We start from the raw sequence: 17,650 nt of genomic DNA on the forward strand, positions 1-17,650 counted from the left end.
TGTGTTTGAACTGTCCGAATTTAAATTAGTTATAAATGATTCAGTTAATAACAATAGTCCAATTGCCAAAATTTTTGTTGAATAATTTTAACAACATGTTTAACGCATTCTTTTCCAATTTTCAACCGTAACATGTTTTAATGACTCGTGAAATAAATTATTTACATCCGCAAATCTGAACATTGTATTATTTGAAATTTGTAACTTGCGATTAAATCATCTCGATTGGATTTAATGCATCATGCGGGGTCCCTTCTCAGGGGCCGCTAAAAAGCCTCCCTGGACAGCAACTTCAGCACTCAATTATCTATGGCCGTAGCGTCGATCACGTGACCTCTGTTTATATTTCCTGCCAGTTCCCGTCGAACCGAGTACATACATTTGATTATGGTTCTGTCGTTGAAATCTTGCCGGCTGTAAGAATGCAGCGATGAACCAGCTATTATGACGCCATGGCAAACAATGACAGACTTTTGTCGCCAATCTGCCACCTATCAGCACATGATTTGTTGTTACCGTACCGCAATTCTATCGTGCCGTTATGCCAGCAGCAATACTTCATGTTTTCGGTAACAGTCTGCCAACTTAATCTGGTATAACAGACTCTCGCATTGAATTTGCTGCTATTTAGGCATTCTGCAAATCTGTTATGATCGGAGCTTGATTAATAGGGTACATTTAACATATTCAAATTCGTAAATTAATCGAAGCTCACCGCAAGTTACTATAATACCAAAGGCACGTGTTACCATTAATTAACATAAACGTGTAAATCTATACGCACGGGGGAATACATTTGAACGATAAGAACAACTGTTAAAAATTATCTTGAAAAAGTAAATCGTTTCGTGCCGGCCTGCTTTATCGACCGTCTGACAAAAATTCAAATGGCGTCATTGATATTTCTCAAACATCCATGAGGAGGAAAATCAAGTGTTCTATTAACCGAAGTTCGACGCTCCGGCTGGCTGGGTCAGGTTGAGACCCAGAGTGGGGGTATCACAGGCACTACGTTGGGCGTATATGAGTACGTCCACGAGAGATGCCGTCGATTCGCGATTCGAGTTTTTGCACGACAGCCGTGGGCCAGGCAATAGCGCACTCGCGCTCAAGTCGGATCACGTTCCTCGAAGCAGATTTAAAGTTCTGTACCGATTATCAAAGAACGGAAATACTACAGACTCTTTTTCTCTCGACGACTTTGGTCTAACCTCTTCTACGGCAGGCTATGCTGGAACATGACGAAAGGTGGCATCACTGGGGACGTGTTGGAAGCACGGACGGAGCCGTACTCATTGATATGACGCCATTTTACTAACCTTTTCGGCGCGGATCGCGACGAACTACTTAAGGTGCTCCACTTCGTACCGTTTCAAGAGCGTCTGTTTGTATCGTTTACTTTTTACGAGCCCCGCACGCTCATTTATAATTCCAAGCAATTCGTTCGAGCCGGAGTATACCGGAAGGTACGCAACCCTCGTTACACTGGAATCATCCTTGTGTGCAACAAAAGCTTACAGCAATACTTTCTTGTTGAAACTCGTTACTGTGACGTTCTGGCTCTGTGTGCATTTTCGTTCACTTTAATTTGACATTAGCTTTGTCGTGATAATCCGTTTTTTATGGAATCTTTGGAGCTGTATCATTGTGGACCGATGATCACAGCGAAGAGCTTCTTGCATGTCGTACCATGTGCTCAAATTTGTAATATTCTTATCAGAGGTATTATATTAAATGCTTCTTATCTATCCAGTGTACTGTAAACATAATGTTCAGTATTTTATGAATTAATATCCATGTTATGTACGATGTTAGGTTTGGTTTCTGGGTTGTCGATTCTTGTCAAATGAAATGTTTATACCTTCAAAATTGTGATGCTATTGTCGTCGAGGTCTCTTGTAAAATACAATTTGGAACTTTTGCTTGTTGCTTTTATCATAAAACACATTGAGTGTAACAGGTGGCTTTATGTGCATACTAATTATAATCAATTTTGACAACACGGCATATATTATATAGTTTTTTAACTGTTTCAAGTAATAAATACAAATTCTTAAATACTTAATATAATGCTTTATTGATACTATAATTTTGTTCATTTGTAACTATAACAACAGACATTACTTGTATATAATAATTTATTATATTACGATTTAATATCAATGTTATTATATTTTACAGGTAGTATCGCTGTAGCGAAGCAGTGTTATTATGGAAGATGAAGATGGCGAAAGTAAAGTTGTGGATACGTGGAACACCTTGGGAGAACAGCAACTTAAAGACACATCTCTTGGAAATTCATTGAAACCTTCTGTCGATAGCACGTACACGGAAGTAATAGAAGAGGAGAAACAATTATTGCGATACAATTCGATCGCTTCTAAAGATTCGCCAAGCAAGAACAACAGTACAGGATCAAAAATTGTGTTTAAAGGTTTTAAGAAACGTATTCTGGCACAAGCTCAAGAAACTCAAACAAATACATCAAGAAGCGCAGCGCAAGAACAATCGCCGCATTGTAATGCATCGTCGAAGAATAGTAAGGAAAAAAAGGCAGAAATCAAACGAGGCAAAATAACAGAATATGCGCAATACTTAGGTCTTCAACCCTCGTCGAAGAACAAGTGTTTGAAGTGCCATTCATCGTCGAATTTGTGTTCTATATTAAAGCAAAATTTGTGTACTTGTAATTCCACGATGACACCGATGCCGAGCACGTCAGAATCGTCTACAGTGTCGCATTCTCCCAATTTCAAAATTACGAGAAAAGTTTACTTATGCGCGGCGTGCGGCACTTACTTCGAAAATTGGAATTTATTTTTACATATGAGAGACATACACCAACGTCATATATGTTTATTTTGTCTTGGAATGTTCGGCCAAGCAGAAAGACTGTCATATCATTTAACAAAGAATCATAGTGTTCCAGAAGTAGCGTTTACATCCGTTGAAGAATTTTATGGTGCTTTCAAAGGATCGTGTTATTTAGTTTGCTGCACTTGCGAAAAAGTTTTTTCGGAAACAGATAATTTTTATAATCACTTTTGTTCACCCGCATCCAAGCAAGACATCACAACATCTATATGCACTTTGTGCAGGCAAATAGGTTCGCATGCGAGTACGTGTAGTTTAGTTACAGAAACGACTAAAGAAATAAGTTCTGCTTTACCTCATACTACGCAAACAGGCACAATACCGGCACATATACTCCACAAAACTGTGAATGCTGGAAACAAAAATGTTTTAAGGAAACCGGTAAAAAATAATAGATCTAAGCATATAGAAGATGGTGTTTCGAATCAACTAAAAGTAAACACGCATGCGAAAAAGACAAACAATAAAACCGCTTCGCAATTAAACGAAAGTCAACTGTTTAGCGACATGCTAAACAGGGGCGAAAATTCTCAAAGCGAAGTTCACGATGTAATTAAAGATACAGTTTCAGAAACTATAATGGAAGTTTCAAAATACATCGGAGATCCTTATAAAGAAAAAGAAGAGACAAATAATAGAGAGATTTGTCAAAACGATTTCGAGGTAAAATCATCGACCGATGCGAGCAGCCATAATAAGCCATACGATAGTGTAACGGAAACTATCATGGAAGTATCGCGTGGTACAAACGATGTACAAGATTCCGACGATATGACTAAGAAGGAGGATTCGGGTTCGAACGATATGTTAGATGCGTCTGACAAACGAGAATCAGATTCCGACGAAACGAGCAAATACGATACCGAGACCTTAAATTCCACTGAGGAAGCTAATATTTCAACAAATGAACTAAATTCAGAACATCAAGAAACAGAAGAAAATGTAATTAAAGATGAAACAGGGGAGACCATATCAGAAACAAAAACTGATTCTAGTTCTCGTGTGTCTGAAAGTTCTGTTTGCAGTCCTGTTAGTCGATCGTTATTTAGCCCTCAACACGAATTGCATACATCGGATCTACAAACTAAAGAAGAAAGTTGTAAAAATGAAAATAGAACAAATCACGACGAATCAAACGAATCTCAGTCTTCGGTGTCATTTAATGCCATTGCTTCTTCCGAGAGAAGTTTAGTTATAAAAATATGTACGAATAGGAATTCTCAATTTACTGTTGCAACTAATAACGACGATGCGGAGAACTTTGATATTAGCAAAGAGTCCGAAGAAAATAACAATGCGGAAAGTTCATTAATAGAAGAGAAAAAGTCTAATGTTTTTGAGAGAGAGAGGGAAAATAATAACAGCGATCCAGCAATCGACGGCGACAGCGATTCCGACAGTTTCAAGTTAGCAGTAGTGGATAGTAGTAACGCAGACGAGACCGAGGAAGCAGAAGAAGCAGACGAAGTTCTTGTACCGGAAGGTCAAAACGAATCAAACATGGATATAGAAGAAAATGGGAATCAGACTGAAGACACTGTCGAAGAAATAGCAGCTAATGTAGATACGAACGAGAAGAACGAAATCAATGAAGACATTCAAAATGTGAACGATAGCGAAATAAGTAGTGTCGTACAACCTCAAACACAGCCAAACGACGGAATCATGCTGGCTGGAGAAGATATTCCTTGCGTCGATCTTAACGTGGATGGTACTTTAGACAGTATAGAAATAGACGATTTGTTGAAGCGTTGCATAGAAGTAGCCAGTCCTTTCTGCGTCTACTGCAATCATGCACGCCATATAGCAGTAAATGGTAAACAACTGGGATTACACATGCTCGCGGAACACAAATTTCAACCTCAGCATCCTGCCATAATTATTCAACCGGAACAATTTATTGCCAGAGTGAAAAAGTCCCTCGACGAGTTAGATTCTCATTTCTTTAATTTAGATTCTTACAGTAGCACAAATGGTACCTACAATGTTCCAGACGTACGGACATACGAATGCTTTCATTGTAGATTTCATTCTGCCATACACAAGGAACTTTACCTGCATAATCGAAAGATGCACCAAAAGACAATCTTAATCTGTATAATGTGTAAATCCACTTTTTATAGTTATAGCGAATTACTTTGTCACTTGTGCCCTGGCACGTATTCTCCAAATATCAACGTCAAGTACAGATGTTGCCTCTGTCCCATGGCGAGCCTTCCTTCCGCGTTTAGGCTAATGGTACATCTACGAAAGAGGCACCACGCGTGCGACGTTTGTTTAGAGTCCACTGGGAATCAACAGCGTCTCTCGAACCACGTTTGGAAACACAAACTACATCATTTATGCTACAGGTGCGGTATCGCGTACAGAAACAAGCCGGACATTACTAAACATTTATTCTGGAAACACGGAACGGAAAGCGTGCTCTGCAAGAAATGTTTACAGAAGAAGTGGCCACATATTTATCATTTTTGCATACCACCGACTGCTTTCGTTTGCGAGGAGTGCGGATCCAGCTTCTCCCGAGCCGTTGCCCTGAAAGTGCACAAGAGGTTACACACCGGAGATCGGCCGTACACTTGCAGCGAATGTAACGACCGGTTCATTTCTCGGAAACTGTTAACCAAGCACGAGACCGCTCACAAAGAACCATCGTTGGTTAGCGTGACTCTGGCGGACTCGGTGAGTCAACAACCGGTGGTCGACGAGGAAAAGTCAGACAAGGAAAAGGCGATTGTGATCGATAGTACTGCCGCCGCCTCCGAGTCGATGAAGGAATCTAAAGAGATCGTGAAGAAGGTTGTCGATGTTTACGACCTGCCACCTTTGAATCTGTCCTCGGAGAGCGACACGGATTCCGAGGAAGAGAAAGTCGAACCGAAGGAAGTAGAAGCCCCGGAACAAGCTAAACCGCCGGAAGAAATTGCAGCGTCACCAGTGGACGAGCCAAAGCCTGCCTCTCCCAAGCCAGTCGGAGACAGTATAGTAGAAGTCGAGCAGAACGACGAAGAGAAGGAGCAGGGAGCGCAAATCATGGACGGTATCTGGGACAACTTTAAATCGTATACAGCTAGTTTAGAGATGAAAGACTCGACTAGCAATTTCCCGGTAAAAGAACAGGAACCACCGGAGACCGACGTGGCATTCTTGAGAAGTATAGTGTTGGCTGACCATGATTACTGCGTGGTATGGTCGGAGAAAAAGGAGGAGGGAGAATCGGGGCCCAAAGCGGACGACAAAGAGGAAGGAAACTTGAGCGGGAATCAAGATTATGCGAGCAAAGCTCAAAAGAGTCCGTCGGGCAGCAATGGAATACAAAGCGTCAGCGAGGCTGACCCGAGCAGGAAGAAAGCGAAAAGTCCGAAGAAAAAGAAGCAGAGCGGAAGTACCTCGTCGAGCGACTCGTCCAGTGACAGCGATTCGAGCAGTTGTTCTTGTGGAACGAATTGCAGCTGTAGCAGCTCTTCGTCCGGCAGTTCTTCCAGTTCCAGCAGCAGTTCGGACTCTGACAGCTCCACTTCGGAAGGTTCGCCGAAGAAACAGTCCAGCCGCAAGGAACGAAAGAAAGAGAAAGAGGCTGCACAGGAACCGGAAGGTAGAGTCGCGGAAATTGATAACAAAGGGGCTTCTGCGGAGATGGAGAACGGGGACGCGGCGGTCTCGGGGGATCCAGTGTGTCCGCCGCAGCTTCTGTTGAGAGAATCAGATTTAGAAACCGAGGAGACAGAAACAGACGAGGACTTTTACGACGAACATCCGCAACAGCTCGCGAACAAACTGCTCGCAGAGAAACGAAATCAACTGCTGCTTCTGGCGGCGGTCGCACCGGCGTCTACGGAGACGACGATACCATTGAACAACGGATTAATGGACACGGACACCGCGATACCATCTCCGGACCCTATGCCCAGCACCACGGAGGATCAACCGCAACAGAAGAGAAAAGTGAAGACGAAGAAACGGAAAAAAGGCGACAGGACGAAGCAGCGTAATACGGCGCCAGCCGTGGAATCCATTAAACTAAACATTCCTAAAGCGTTTTACCAAAAGAATCCTGGTTTCTCGGCTTCGTCGCCGGCGCTGATGCAGCCAAGCATGGCTTCAACGCCGAGCGTTTCCGCGAGCGATATGCACACCGTGAACGTGGCAGTTGAACATCATACAATAGGAATAACGAACCAAAACATTAGCGGCAGCGGTTCGGAAACCGAGAACAAGCGTTCGTCGAAACGGAAGCGTGTACCGAAACGATTCTACGGCGACTCGAGTGACGAGGAAGCCGACAAGCAACCGTCGATGAAGTGGAGAAAGGTAGAGACGCCTTCGTTCGCGACGGTACCGAGTCTGAAGCCGCTGCCACCGAGACTGTCTTTTGGCGGGAAGACCATGGCGTATAGACCACCAGAGAACCAAGCGGAGAGTTTAAGAATCACTACGGCCTCCGCGACAGAGTCGGAGGAACAGGCGGAAACCAGCAGCGACTCCAGCGACTCTGAAGTAGAAGCTAGCCAGCAGATGCAAACGCATCTGCCGGAAAGTAACGCGTCTATCCCGGAGCGGGCGGTAAACTTATATTGCTACTGTCAGTGTCCGTACGACGAGGTCTCTGAGATGATAGCCTGCGACGGCGAAGACTGTCGCATCGAGTGGTTTCATTTTGAGTGCGTCGGTATCATGGTGCCGCCAAAGGGCAAGTGGTATTGTCCGGATTGTAGAAAAAAGCACGGTATCGTGCAAAATAGCGAAGACTACTTTGACTGATAGCAGCGGATGGTGTCCGCGTATTGAAATTGCTTTCTAGGCATACTTGACGATGGCTGATCGATTCTCTTCCTTTCCTAAGGTCTCGAATGGCTTAAACTTGATTTGACAATTTGAAAAGATTCGAAGGTTTACGAAACTTTGTAACATCGACGTTCCTCGAGAGCCTTGAATTAAATAGAATCGCATAACGCAGTACCATTAAAAATACTTGAAGTGATAATGTAAAAGATTATAAACGAGTAAAACAAGAACAGCATAAGAGTCGCATGAAGTTTTATAGATAAATTAGATGTATTCGTTCACGTGCAATGATAAGATTGCATTTCAGATAGCATTGCGTAAGCTATTTCTCTTTTTATTACATATAGTTTTAGATGAAGAAACAGACTGTAATTATAGAACGTCTAAAAAATTTCGTAGTTAATTTTGAAAAATAAAAATATTTATTTTAGATTGCTCAAAATAACTACAAGTATTATTAAGATGCCTGTTACGAAAGTCGTTCGAAAAAGAAATTGAATGTTCTTTGCAAAATTAAGCGTTCATATCGCTACTGATACTGTTCTAATTTTTATTCGGATTTCTAGGAAATGTTAACAAAATTTCAACAGTTTCTGAGCTAGTTAATAATGTAGCACTTGTATAGATTGTTCATCTCTAGGCTTATTATATTAATTATTATTGTTAAGTTTGTTAAGATTTTCCAGATTTTCAAATCTTATTTAATATGATTACCATCAATCTGTAATCATACATTTAATTAATGATAAAGTTAGATACTTCAAACTACTTTAAATGTCTTTGGGTATTTTTGGAGACTCTAAATATCCAAAGGAATATAATAATAAATCTTGAACGCTTTGAAACCTTAAAATATTTTGAGTAGCGGTAGAAATTCCATTTTAAAATTAATCAATAGTTACATTTTATTTACACAATTTCAATATAAACGCGATAATTTAATTGGTTCTTAAGGAATTTTAATTCTTCGAGACGCGAGTGTCGAGAAGTTCTTGACTCGAATCATTCAAATTATAAAATCATAAAAAGATATCAAACATTCTTTATGTTACGAATAACATTCGATTTAGTTATATTCGAACGTAAATTACCAGAAAACTAACCAGAGGGAAGAGAAAATTGAACAGTCATCGTTACACCCAGCGTTTTCCTTCTTTCTTCTTCGTAAACAAACGAATCGTACACTGTTCCACGTTGATATTTTTCTTAAGCTGATACAATAACGAAAAATGTTTGTATATAACTGTACATACGCCTTAGAGTTTATAACAATGAAATTTTTGTGTACATTTGTTTGTACTTCTTTTAAACGACGAAAAAGCGCCGTGTATAAATTGATTAGTCTAGCCAATAGGCGGTATAGCATTCTAGAGCGAAACCTAGGCTACGTCGTATAGAGCGAGCGAAATTTCGACGTACCGGACACGATACCCGATCGAAGAATAATTTGATGCGAAAAAAACGATGTTCGAACGTAAGTTGTTTTACTATTTTTCGTTTAATAATAATTTGTATTTGATTTTTGTAATTTATTCAACTTCTGTAGTTCGTATTTGATCGGAATAATAAGAAGAGAAACGAGTTTTGGTCAGTACTAAAGATAGAAAGAAAAAAGATAATACTATTATTTTTTGACCAAAATCATGGTTATTATTTGCACACTTTGACCGATCTGATTGTTAAGCGAGTTATGCGTAATTGAGACTGTTCGTCGTTAAAATATTGAATTTTTTAAATGCATGAAGCAGATAAGATGACTAACTACGCGTTAGTATCTGTAAATGTTTAATAGAACTCGCAATACATGGTAATGATAATAATAATAATGGTAATAATAATCGACGTTAACGTGCCAGCAATGCAAGTAACAACACAGATTAATTACTCGTCGTCAGCCCTCGTTTCCTCCGGCAATTCAATACCCATAATGTCCGTGACGAAATCTTTGTAAGATATCCTCTGTATCATAAAATAATAATACATTACTTTCGGCGAGCCTAAGTGATTGCTCTTCTTATTTACTGTTAACATTTATTAAACTCCTTAACACTTTGCCAGTTACTAATGAGAGCTAATAGCGAATAAAGCTTTTACAGGCCTTCAATAATAATTTGTTAAAATTAGGTAAAATATTGATTAATTCTTTAAATAATATGAACTTTTTTTCAAGAGTAAATTTATAATAAATGAAAGGTTAAATTTGTTTAATAGTAATATATTATACCTCTGGTAAAAATATAAAGTCGTCGAGTATGGACGGTTTGTCGTTATCCAAATAACTCATTTCATCTGAATCACTATCAATAAGAAACTTCAGGTATATATATGCTTCTTTATATGTTAATGGTTCTCCTGAAAAAAATTGTTTATGATCGTTTGCATAAAAGCTTCAGAATTTACATTTAAACGATTAACAAAAAAATTTAATTTAAAAAAAAAAAATATGTAAGCCAACCAAAGCTTTCGTTGGTTTCGTCTGGTCTATCTGTAGGTCCTTTTCCAAATAATATATTCATAAATTGTTCTTTAGTCAAAACTGGATTTTCCTGATCTAAAAATGAAGTTCGATTTGGAATCGTGAAGACTTGAAAAGCTTCTTGCAATTGTTTCAAAGAAATTCCAAAAGCTGGACGGTGATTTATATAAAGTTTGACGAACTCCTCGAACGTAATTTCTTCAACTAATTTACCAGTCTCTGCATAATTTTTGTAAGAGATCTCGCCCATAAGAATCTCTATCTAAAATATAAAACGATATATTTATGGATATATAGTAATTAAAATAAATAATGCATTTTTCATGATTGAAAAGATTGACCAAATTGATTCAAAGAGATAAGTTTCTAAAAAGAAAAACTATTACTTCTTTATTACTAGGATAATATCCAATAGCACGCAGAAGATTTGGTATTTGTTTAATAGCTACTTTCTCGGATACTATTCTAGTGGCTGTTGTATTTTCACCTTGATGTAAAATTTGAGCATAATAGAAGAGATCTTTCATTTCACTGATAAGCCAACCATTTCTTCCTCCTTCAATAAGACCATAATATGGTGAAAGACTTTTACCTCCTAGATTAGCCAGTATATTCACGGATCTGAGATAAAATTATATCATAATGATAAAGAACAAGTATTAAATGTGAAAGGTAGAATGAATGAATATAGAAGGTTTAGGGTTATTACTTTTTAACACCATATATCCAGAAATTAAAGTTCTGGTAATAGAGAATAGTAATTGTAAGTGTGTAAATTAAAAAATTGCTAAACTCGAACAAGAAGTATTTACTTATGGCAATATTCAATTTATAAGTGACTCTAATATTTACCTGCATTTTATTTTCCACATTAACACGCACGGATCATTGTAACCAGAAGTGAACAAAATAGTACCATTGCAATTAATGCAAATGTTAGTAATCTATTAAAATTAAAACTATAAAAGTAGGACTTTTTAAACATACATAACTATTTGCTGCTACCTTGTATGGATGCCCTATCATTCCTACAGTTTTATAAGGGTTGCCATCAAAAGGAAGTATTTGAAGACCAATTTCCTTGTTAGTTGCAAAAACCATATACCTATTATTTTCTAATTTTCTGTCCGGTAATACCTATTAAAGATATTTTTATTTAAAGCATGCAAACATGATTCTCAATGAAAGCATAAAATTTGATTTTATGTATTTGATCACCTTGAAATGTCTAACTGGTGCATCAAAGACTGGACCTAGAAATGTTCCTCGAATCATTTTCGTTGCGTCGTTCAGCAATCGATATTTGTACTAATTGATATAATTACATATATATATATATATATATATATATATATATATATATATGGGAGTTAAATATATGTCAAACATAATTTTGTATTTTATTAAATCAATTATATATCTAAACAGATAATCCACATGTTATGTAGATCTTTAAGTTGAAAATATCTGATACTTGTTACGCGTGAAATACGTAATGACCAAACCAAATATTATGTAATATTAGAAAAAGTAAACATTAATATATATTTAAAAAAATTGACACGAATACTTTGATGCTTTTATTAAAATACGAAACCCTGTAATCAAGGAATACGAGTATAAAATAATGCCCAAACTTTTGAACATTAGCATATAATGTATATTATAGACTTTATTCTGTAAATAAATAATACTTGGCATTTTAATAAATACACGTTGAATTCTCTGTGTTTTAGAATAAAAAATTTATAGGTTATTACTTCTGAGTTAGAGATCACAAAGAATCTTTCAATTCCCGATTCAGGATACCAGGAAAAACAAAGAGGAGTAGCAGTATACTCGATTTGATGAGTTTCCATTATCTTAAGACCAGGATGTGGATAAGGTCCACTGCAAAATATAAACCAAATATATAAAATTTAGACCAAAATATTATAAATATCTGTCTTACCTATTTTTAAGATCATATTCAATTAGGGCCTTATCTTCTCCCAATGAAAACAATCGTGGTACAATGCTAGTAGGAGTAGCTGGTCCAAAAAGTATATCTCTTATTGTTGTGTAGTGAGTACGATATTTTCCAATAAAATTCCACAGATATGATCCTGCCAATGAGTCATGGTTTCTTTTAAATACTGCTACTACCAGTGTATTATCCTAAAGTAATTGATTTGAAATGATTTTTTTTACATGTAAGAATTAATATACATGTATTAATCTTTGTATTCTTGATGCTTTGAAAGAAAATATTCTACAGACTATTATCGAGTAATCGCTAGATTCCGGTTTTCAATCATAAACCTTTAATTAAACTTTATATTTTTTACTACATGTAATAATAGATGGTAATATCTGATGGCACACTCTGTATATCTATTATAACAAATTCTATTGATATTTACATAATAAGCCATGTACTCAGCACATTCTGTGAAAGTTAGTTTAACAATAGATTCCGTGGAATGCTTGTAAGGAATTTCATCAAGAGGTTCCAAAGTAATAGGGTGTAATAACCAAAGTGTTCCATTCTCAAGGCCACAAGCAAGTTCATCACCTATATATGTTTCTCATTTAAATAATGCACGTTTTTTATGTTTTATATAGAAAATGATCCAGTAATTATTGCCATTTTAAGGGGGTTTCTACTGTAAATCACCAAAAAGTTCGATCTTTTTTTTTTTTTTTTTTTTTTTCATTTTTTTAAAGGATATAGTTTTAGGAATATACAGTGCAAAAGCATATCACTGGACTCCTAAAATTAACGAATTAAAAGTTTGATCCTTTTGTCTAAACGCATCTAAAAGCGTAATAAAGAGTAATGAATATATATCATAACATATATATTTATTACTGAAAGAGTAATAAATATATATGTGAAACGCTGATGCAAGAACTTGCATAGTTTCTTTATAAAAAAATACCAAAGAAAACATAAAATAATGCGTTTTACAGTAGAGGACCCCAAGTCAGAGAGAAATGTATGTAATAAAAGTTGCATATCATGTGGCAATAAAGATTTTCCAACTGAATTGACTATAACATTGGGTTTATTGTTGGATTATAATCAATTTGACATAGAACTAGCAGTAGATTGAAATGACGAAAGTTATTAAACAATCCCGTATATTGTAATGGAAGAAATGCTTGCCTATTGGTGAATATTTTAACGTGGAAATTGCGGAGAATCGATCGTGGCTTCGGGGGCATGTGACGTAAACTATTTTATGATCTTTTACTTGTTTATCTAATATTGAACGGAAATCTGGAAGAGTAGGCGTTTTCTGGTTCGCAATAAGTTTACGTTTTTTGTAATCGTACAAACACATCAGACCATGTATATTTCCAGTAACTATATAATCACTTATGATAAAAAATTAATATTAGTGTAATAGTGTAGCCAGCTCACCTGGTCACTTTGTATGTAACTTTAGCTTAATGATTAAACATGATGAAATCTTAGAAACAAAAATGCGTAATTAAAGTACGCCATTGAACTCTGAATAAACTTTTTTTTAATTTTTTTTTAAATAAATTTGAGTACCTTCGAGGATGTGCATCTAAACTGGTAATCGCTGCGTTTACATTTTGTGAGAAAAATTGACATTTCAACGTGGAAAGTTTCATTAATGCAATTACTCCGGTTGAAGAACCTTTAGAAAAATATTATAAATATTTTGGGCACATATGTGTAGTAGTTGATTCGTTAAGGAATTATGATATTTATTAAAAACAAAGTTCGTGGCCTAGTAGGGAAGGGATTTTGAATGCGGAAGGATCGAACTTGTTAAAATAAAAGTATATGTACTAATAAAATATCTGTAATAATCTTACCGACGAAAAAGTTATCGACATAAAAAGGTGCGTTTTCAGAAGTGGCGTCTACAGGTATATGAGGTGGTTTCGCAGATGATCCCATTTTATCATAATCTCTTAACATGTATTCCAAGTTTATGGTTGTTGTGGACGTAACTTCGTCTTGGTGTTGCATTAGTTTGCTTTCTACTCGTTTCAAATATTCTATTCTTTCGTCGCAAATGGTACTTTCTATTTTACTTTCTGAATTTTCTTCAAATTCTCCCTTATAATTTAGATCTACTTCGTCACATTCAACTGCAACAGATAATATATCTATGTTAGCATTTTGTTTATAAATTCTTTATACTTTATTTTCTTATTAAAATTACTGTGCTAAAGTATACAGGGTGTTCGACCACCCCTGGGAAAAATTTTAATGGGAGATTCTATGAACCAAAATAATACAAAAATTAAGAATACCAATTTGTTGATCGAGGCTTTGTTAAAAAGTTATTAACGTTTAAAGTTCCGCCTGTAGAACGACAATCTGCGAACAGCTGCGTACGCGTGATAGTGGTTCTCATTCAGCATGAGAAACTCTACTTATTGACATATCGACAGTCTTACAGTTTTGTGAATGGGAACCACTATCACGTGTACGCAGCGGTTCGCAAATTGCCGTTCTACAGGCGGAACTTTAAACGTTAATAACTTTTTATCGAAGCCTCGATCAACAAATTGGTATTCTTGATTTTTGTCTTATTTTGGCCCCCAGAATCTCCCATTAAAATTCTTCCCAGTGGTGGCCGAACACCCTGTATAATTTATTGTTTAATGAACGTTTAATTTAGTATAGACGCTATTTTATGGACTCAGTAAGACCGCTAAATCGATGTTCTACTGTAACAATTAACACGAACTTACGATCAGATGCGATAGTAGTAGATACAGGACCTAATAACGTGGATTGAAGATTGAAACTAATCGATTGTATAGAATCTAGATGGCGATTTTGACACCAATAAAGAATTTTTAATTGAGGATCATGGAAATTAATTCGACCGTCCGCAGTTCCTGTCACTAACATTCTGAAATCAAATATTTCCCGATGAATAGAATTTGGTAATACTTTCATTACCTCGTACGACTGATTAAAGTAATTATAATCGTTTTTATTACTCATGAATCTAAAATGATCGTCTAAAACCCAAGCGTTTCCGTATCTTTCTTGATTTTACATTTTAGAAATATATTAGAACAATTAAATACCCATCGTGTTGTAGTATCACGTTAATGCTGTTTTTGTGCAATTGGATAGACTTAATGTATTTCATTTCCACATCTCTATCATTACCGCGTCCTTTTTCCAAAACTGTAGTCCAAACCAAAACGTATCCTGCGCACAAAAAAAGAATAATTAAATATATGTAATAGAAAAATATCTGAATATTAAAAAATAAACTAGTTATCCAGATGATTTGTTTCAAAGACCTCGCCTTCGTTTTTATTTGCAATACTTGACCGACATGTCGTTGTATTATAATTGAATCAAGTTTAAAATATCTTACAAATTATCTTGGTTTTTTGAAACCACAACTGATTTAACAATACCGTTTGCTGTTGCTGTCATTGCTTGCTGCGTGCCCGACACATAACAAGAAGAATTGAATATTCCGTATCGTCGTACGTTGCCAACAACTTTTGGACAATTGTATTTCAACTTGCCTTGTGCCTAATTACCGGATCACCAACATTTGTAATTAATTTTATCAAATATTGATTGTTAATAAATATCGATGTGTTTGTATTGTTTATGTACCCAAATAAAGAATACGATATTATGATCGGCGGTCAAAGCAAATTCCTCCGGAAAATCTTCGTTGAAAGCTATTTCCTTCACTCTATCAAAAGCAATTTCGGTCAGCTCTATGGATGCTAAAAAGAAAGAAACGTTTTCTGGGATTCTTTAATAATGCAAAAGATTTTAGTAAGTCACGAGATTTTACACACAATCGAACAGTAAACGGTTTCAATGAGAATATAAAACTTAAAATTTAAAGAGGAATATAGAAAACACGGTAACAATTCGATTAATTAACTATTAGGTTCATCCTTCCCGTAAGTCCACAGCCAAAACTGGACTTTTTGATGTTTTTCATTTCCAATGGTTACTATGTATTTAGCATTCGGGCTTATTCTTGCAGCTGCAAGCTCGTCGTTCCCATGTGGATTGAATAGAGTGCAAATTGGTACGCTAGAAGTATTTTAATGAATTATCTCTGTTGATACGTACCATAATTTCGCCGGCAAAAAATTACGTTTAGGGTGTTTTTATACCTGAATTACTTCATTACACGGGATAAGACACCTAATACAGATTACCTGAATAAGTTGACTACTTAAAATGCATTAAGCCAATCTTATTTGATTCGAAGAGGCAAATAGTACGGTACACAATAAATTTTCCTCGAGGCTATATTTTTTTTTTTTTTACATAGAACCACTTATTTTTATTACCGTGGCGTAATAGTGGAGGTCAAGGACCAATACCTTGAAGCCTACCATAGTTATTCAGTTGACCTGTTTTTGGAGCCCCACCATATACATATATTTTTTAATTTTTTTACCCGCTCTCGGTATCCCAAATTACGACCACTGGATCACTATCGAAATCAGCCGATAACAACCATTTCCCGTCTCTTGAGATGGATAGAGTTCTCACTGTACCTTGCTGTAACGTTCACTGTTCATTAAATCGTAAAAAAAAGCTGCAATAATTAAAGGAAAATACATACGTGAGCCTGAAGAGTTATTGCTTCTTTAGATTTGTAATTGTAGATTATCACGGCGTGCGAGCAGGCATACGCGATTATCGTTCGATTTTTTGTGGTCAGATTTATCAGAGGTACTTCGGTGTTCATTCCAAAAGACCATAATAATTTCTGTTAGAATTTAAATACAAGAAATTGAATTTAATTTATAATGGCGAAAGAGAGCTAGACTTTTAGGAGAGAAGGAACCATTAATATCTTAAATACCTATTTTTATGTTCTAATTTCTAAAGGAAAATATTGTAATCATGAAAAATTTGTTTATAGATACATTCAATGTAAGATCTAAACATTACGTTTGAATTGATTCTGAAATTCTGTATATTATGTATATAATTATATCTTATAACGTCTACATGAAATGTGCTATCATGGTCTGTAGTAATTGTTATAATTAGTTATGAATTAGTTTCCGTAATATTTCATATACATAAAGGCAGAACAATAACGTCAATTACTCTAATCATTCAAAAAATAATTCAATGCTAATTAAATATATCGCTTACAAAAGGACATTGTGCAAAGTCATTATCTCCTTTAAAAGATTTCTGGGCATTACTACTTCCCTTTTTTATCGAATCCGTTGATTTCTTCGAAAATGACGATGTCGAACTATTTGATGCCATTTCGATCAGATGCATATGTTAATCATTTAATGTTTATAACCTGAAATTGGCAAAACGCTTGTCCGACCACTTTCATTTTTCTTTGCACAGTGCACTATATCATGCACACTTTGCAAATTAATATAACTTAAATTAAAACATAAAATTAAAAGTAAATCGATTTTAATAAAAGTTATTTATTTGAAATAACTTTTGTCTACCGCTGGTTAGTAATTGGAACACACCAATCCTGACCAATACGGAATAATTTGTGACTATCTTGT

At 36.0% G+C, this 17,650-nt stretch overlaps 2 protein-coding genes across 4 annotated transcripts; one reads left to right on the forward strand and one right to left on the reverse strand.

The window, feature by feature from the left end:
• Positions 1-997: 997 nt before the first annotated feature.
• Positions 998-9,127, forward strand: Mesr4 (misexpression suppressor of ras 4). 3 transcript variants are annotated; one of them, XR_013079991.1, is made up of 3 exons: positions 998-1,466; positions 2,182-8,230; positions 8,262-9,127. XR_013079991.1 is itself a non-coding variant. In XM_076768704.1 (2 exons), the coding sequence occupies exon 2, from the start codon at positions 2,212-2,214 to the stop codon at positions 7,633-7,635; it is 5,424 nt and encodes a 1,807-aa protein (XP_076624819.1). In that variant the 5' UTR covers positions 998-1,466; positions 2,182-2,211; the 3' UTR covers positions 7,636-9,127. The 3 variants fall into 3 exon arrangements, 2 of the variants coding, with proteins under 2 accessions (XP_076624819.1, XP_076624820.1); XM_076768704.1 differs by having other exon boundaries at positions 2,182-9,127; XM_076768705.1 differs by having other exon boundaries at positions 998-1,352; positions 2,182-9,127.
• A 140-nt stretch (positions 9,128-9,267) lies between these two features.
• LOC143343626 (cilia- and flagella-associated protein 251) lies at positions 9,268-17,648 on the reverse strand. The gene is made up of 20 exons (XM_076768706.1): positions 17,588-17,648; positions 17,268-17,427; positions 16,726-16,872; positions 16,558-16,661; positions 16,030-16,184; positions 15,750-15,865; positions 15,542-15,662; positions 15,200-15,326; positions 14,855-15,018; positions 13,967-14,245; positions 12,538-12,689; positions 12,087-12,292; positions 11,896-12,025; positions 11,354-11,443; positions 11,141-11,272; positions 10,988-11,079; positions 10,522-10,756; positions 10,115-10,397; positions 9,884-10,011; positions 9,268-9,618 (listed from the first exon to the last, which is right to left on the reverse strand). The coding sequence occupies exons 2-20, from the start codon at positions 17,400-17,402 to the stop codon at positions 9,541-9,543; spliced, it is 2,874 nt and encodes a 957-aa protein (XP_076624821.1). The 5' UTR covers positions 17,403-17,427; positions 17,588-17,648; the 3' UTR covers positions 9,268-9,540.
• Positions 17,649-17,650: the final 2 nt, after the last annotated feature.

This window comes from Colletes latitarsis, chromosome 7 (genome assembly GCF_051014445.1).
Source record: "Colletes latitarsis isolate SP2378_abdomen chromosome 7, iyColLati1, whole genome shotgun sequence".
In the NCBI taxonomy this organism is placed as follows: Eukaryota; Metazoa; Arthropoda; class Insecta; order Hymenoptera; family Colletidae; genus Colletes; species Colletes latitarsis.